This window comes from Caloenas nicobarica, chromosome 32 (genome assembly GCF_036013445.1).
Source record: "Caloenas nicobarica isolate bCalNic1 chromosome 32, bCalNic1.hap1, whole genome shotgun sequence".
In the NCBI taxonomy this organism is placed as follows: domain Eukaryota; kingdom Metazoa; phylum Chordata; class Aves; order Columbiformes; family Columbidae; genus Caloenas; species Caloenas nicobarica.
The window spans coordinates 1,621,181-1,624,182 of NC_088276.1; the positions used below are offsets into that span (position 1 = coordinate 1,621,181).

Genomic DNA, 3,002 nt, shown 5'->3' on the forward strand with positions numbered 1-3,002 from the left:
GCCTGTGCACAGCACCAGCATCACATATGCATCAGCCTTACTCTGACCTGTCCTGTTTTCCAACCTGCAAACAGGAAGATGCCCTGTGAACAGGCAGGGTCTGTAGGGTCAGGGTGAGGACACAGAGGGTGGGATGGTCTGTGAGTGCTGACTGGCAAAAGACACGACACATGCAACACCTCCCATGGGGAGAATCTCCAGGCAGCAGGGGATTGACCAGAAATGAGAGGAAACTAAACCTGGAATTGTTATGGGAGGGATAACAGAGAAGACTCCGTATGATCCCTCCAATGCAGATCCCTCCTGTTAGCAGCCCCCTCGCCTCCTCTCCCACCCAGCAAAGCCTCTGCCCTCAGGGCTGGGGGCTCCAAGGCATGAAGCAGCTCCTGTGCAGCCAGAGCTCCAGTTCCCTCTGCAGAGCACAGGGGCTGAGAGCAGCTGCCCGGCAATGGTGGTGTGTGGGAGGTGGCTGCACAGCTGGGGAAGGGTGATGCTGTCTGAGTGCCCGGCTGCCTCTGCCCTGGCCTCTCTCACACCCACCCTCACCGCAGTTTCCTTCTTGCTCCACTGCTCTGGGTCACTGCTGTTGTGATCTGGTTCTTGCTGTCAGGCTCTCTGGGGATGGGAGTTTCAGCTGCAGTCACAGCCTGATATTGTGGGTCCTTTCCTGCAGGTGTGTCCATGGGAACACGTGTCCCAGCTTTGCTCTGACCTGTGGGGCTGTGGGCAATGCAGTCTGTGGGGCTGGGGAATGAGCTGAGTCTCCCTGAAACAAATGCCATCATTAGGACATTTGGATATCTCCTGGGAGTTTCCTTAGAAGCTCTGAACTACCCTCCAGGATGCCAACCTGTCCTACAGCATCTATTTGTTATGTGAAAGCCCCATGGAGGAGCACAGAGATGCTGTGACAGAGAAAATGCTGTTGGGTTTGTGAAATCAGTGGTTTTCGGGATAAACGTGGGATACTGAAACCTTAGGAGAGAGTGAGACATGTTGTGGTTTGAGGTGGGTCCCTCTGCTCTCAGCAGTGCCTGGTGGCTTTTCAGGGTAACATGGGATTGTGATCAGCCTCCATCTCAGAAAGGTGCCAGCCCAGGGCAGCTGGAGCAAGACAGACGGACAGAGCAGCTGCCCTCACTCTGCACTGACCCACAGGTATCCTCTGGTCTCGCAGGACTCGCTCTGTTCTCTCTGAGTGCAGCAGAAATGCTGAGGGTTTCTGACACCCAACAACACTCCCCAGGGTGGGAGGGCAGAAGGAGCTGTAGAAATGCCAAACCTCTCAAACTCAGTTTCTCAGCCCTGCGGTTACAGATGCTGACAGTCCCTTCTGCACCAGGAGCGGTTCCATCTGACAAAGCTGAACCCCAGGACTGGCCCCGGCCCCACCCAGTCACACAGGGTCAGGCTGACTCCTCAAGAGCCCCTGGGCAGAGACCCTGCTCTTCATTGCACACTCATCAAGCACCGACAAGGGCTCCAGCCAGGACGTTCTCCTGGAAAAAGAAAAGGGTCTCTTTGTGGGAGGGTCTGTGGGAAATGGCTTTGTTTATTCCCAGAGAAGTCTCATCTAAAGAGTCACTGTCTTTTCCTCCTTGCACAGGTCCTCATGCCCACAGGCAGCAAATGTCCAACAGCAGCTCCATCACCCAGTTCCTCCTCCTGGCGTTCACAGACACACGGGAGCTGCAGCTCTTGCACTTCTGGCTCTTCCTGGGCATCTACCTGGCTGCCCTCCTGGGCAACGGCCTCATCATCACCACCATAGCCTGTGACCAGCACCTCCACACCTCCATGTACTTCTTCCTGCTCAACCTCGCCCTCCTCGACCTGGGCTGCATCTCCATCACTGTCCCCAAATCCATGGCCAACTCTCTGTGGGATACCAGGGTCATATCCTTTGCAGGATGTGCTGCCCAGGTCGTCTTTGTATGTTTCTTAATTGGTGCAGAGTATTCTCTTCTCACCATAATGTCCTACGATCGCTACGTTGCCATCTGCAAACCCCTGCACTACGGGACCCTCCTGGGCAGCAGAGCTTGTGTCCACATGGCAGCAGCTGCCTGGGCCAGTGGGTTTCTCGATGCTCTGTTGCACACGGCCAATACATTTTCACTGCCACTGTGCAAGGGCAATGCCCTGGACCAGTTCTTCTGTGAAATTCCTCAGATCCTCAAGCTCTCCTGCCCAGATGCCTACCTCAGGGAAGCTGGGCTTCTTATATTTGGTGCCAAGGTATTCTTTGTATGTTTTGTGTTCATCCTCCTCTCCTACGTTCAGATCTTCAGGGCCGTGCTGAGGATCCCCTCTGAGCAGGGATGGCACAAAGCCTTTTCCACGTGCCTCCCTCACCTGGCCGTGGTCTCTCTGTTTATCAGCACTGCCATGTTTGCCTACCTGAAGCCCCCCTCCATCTCCTCCCCATCCCTGGACCTGGTGGTGTCTGTTCTGTACTCAGTGGTGCCTCCAGTAGTGAACCCCCTCATCTACAGCATGAGGAATCAGGAGCTCAGGGATGCCCTGAGGAAACTGATGGCTGGATAATTTCAAAGGCATTAAACTTCTTATCTTCTGCATATCACTCATGACATAACTCATGACAGGTCCAACCTGTCTTTTTTATATTTCGTAGTTGTAGATGATTTTTTGGAGTTAGGGGAAGGCTTGTTTGGTTTTGCTTTTTTAACTATGATAATACTGCCCACAAAGAAATGTTATTATTCATCCCACTTCTAATTATCTGTCCACCTTTATAGTTCAAGTGAAAGACCTTGTAAATGAGAAGTTGTGCTCTCTGTGTATTTAAACAAAATAAATGACCCTGCAGTGAACAGTTTGTCTGAGATCTTTCCTCTGCAACCTTTGTGAAGCTCAATACAAGGTGTCTGTGGGCAAAGATGGAGGAAACAGTCCCAGCAGAGCTGCTCTGCCAGGGAGCACCAGCCTTGTTCTTTCCAGAGTCCTTCTCTTTCCACTTCCCCACTCTCCTTCTCAGCCCT

At 52.9% G+C, this 3,002-nt stretch overlaps 1 protein-coding gene across 1 annotated transcript; it reads left to right on the forward strand.

Annotated features, from left to right (window-relative positions):
• The first annotated feature begins 1,974 nt into the window (after positions 1–1,974).
• On the forward strand, positions 1,975–2,547 carry LOC136000297 (olfactory receptor 14J1-like). Its single transcript, XM_065654075.1, has one exon. The coding sequence runs from the start codon at positions 1,975–1,977 to the stop codon at positions 2,545–2,547; it is 573 nt and encodes a 190-aa protein (XP_065510147.1).
• Positions 2,548–3,002: the final 455 nt, after the last annotated feature.

Bases quoted from the DNA above. Each gene is read 5' to 3' on its own strand.
- LOC136000297 (XM_065654075.1), top strand. From the start codon at position 1,975: ATGTCCTACGATCGCTACGTTGCCATCTGCAAACCCCTGCACTACGGG.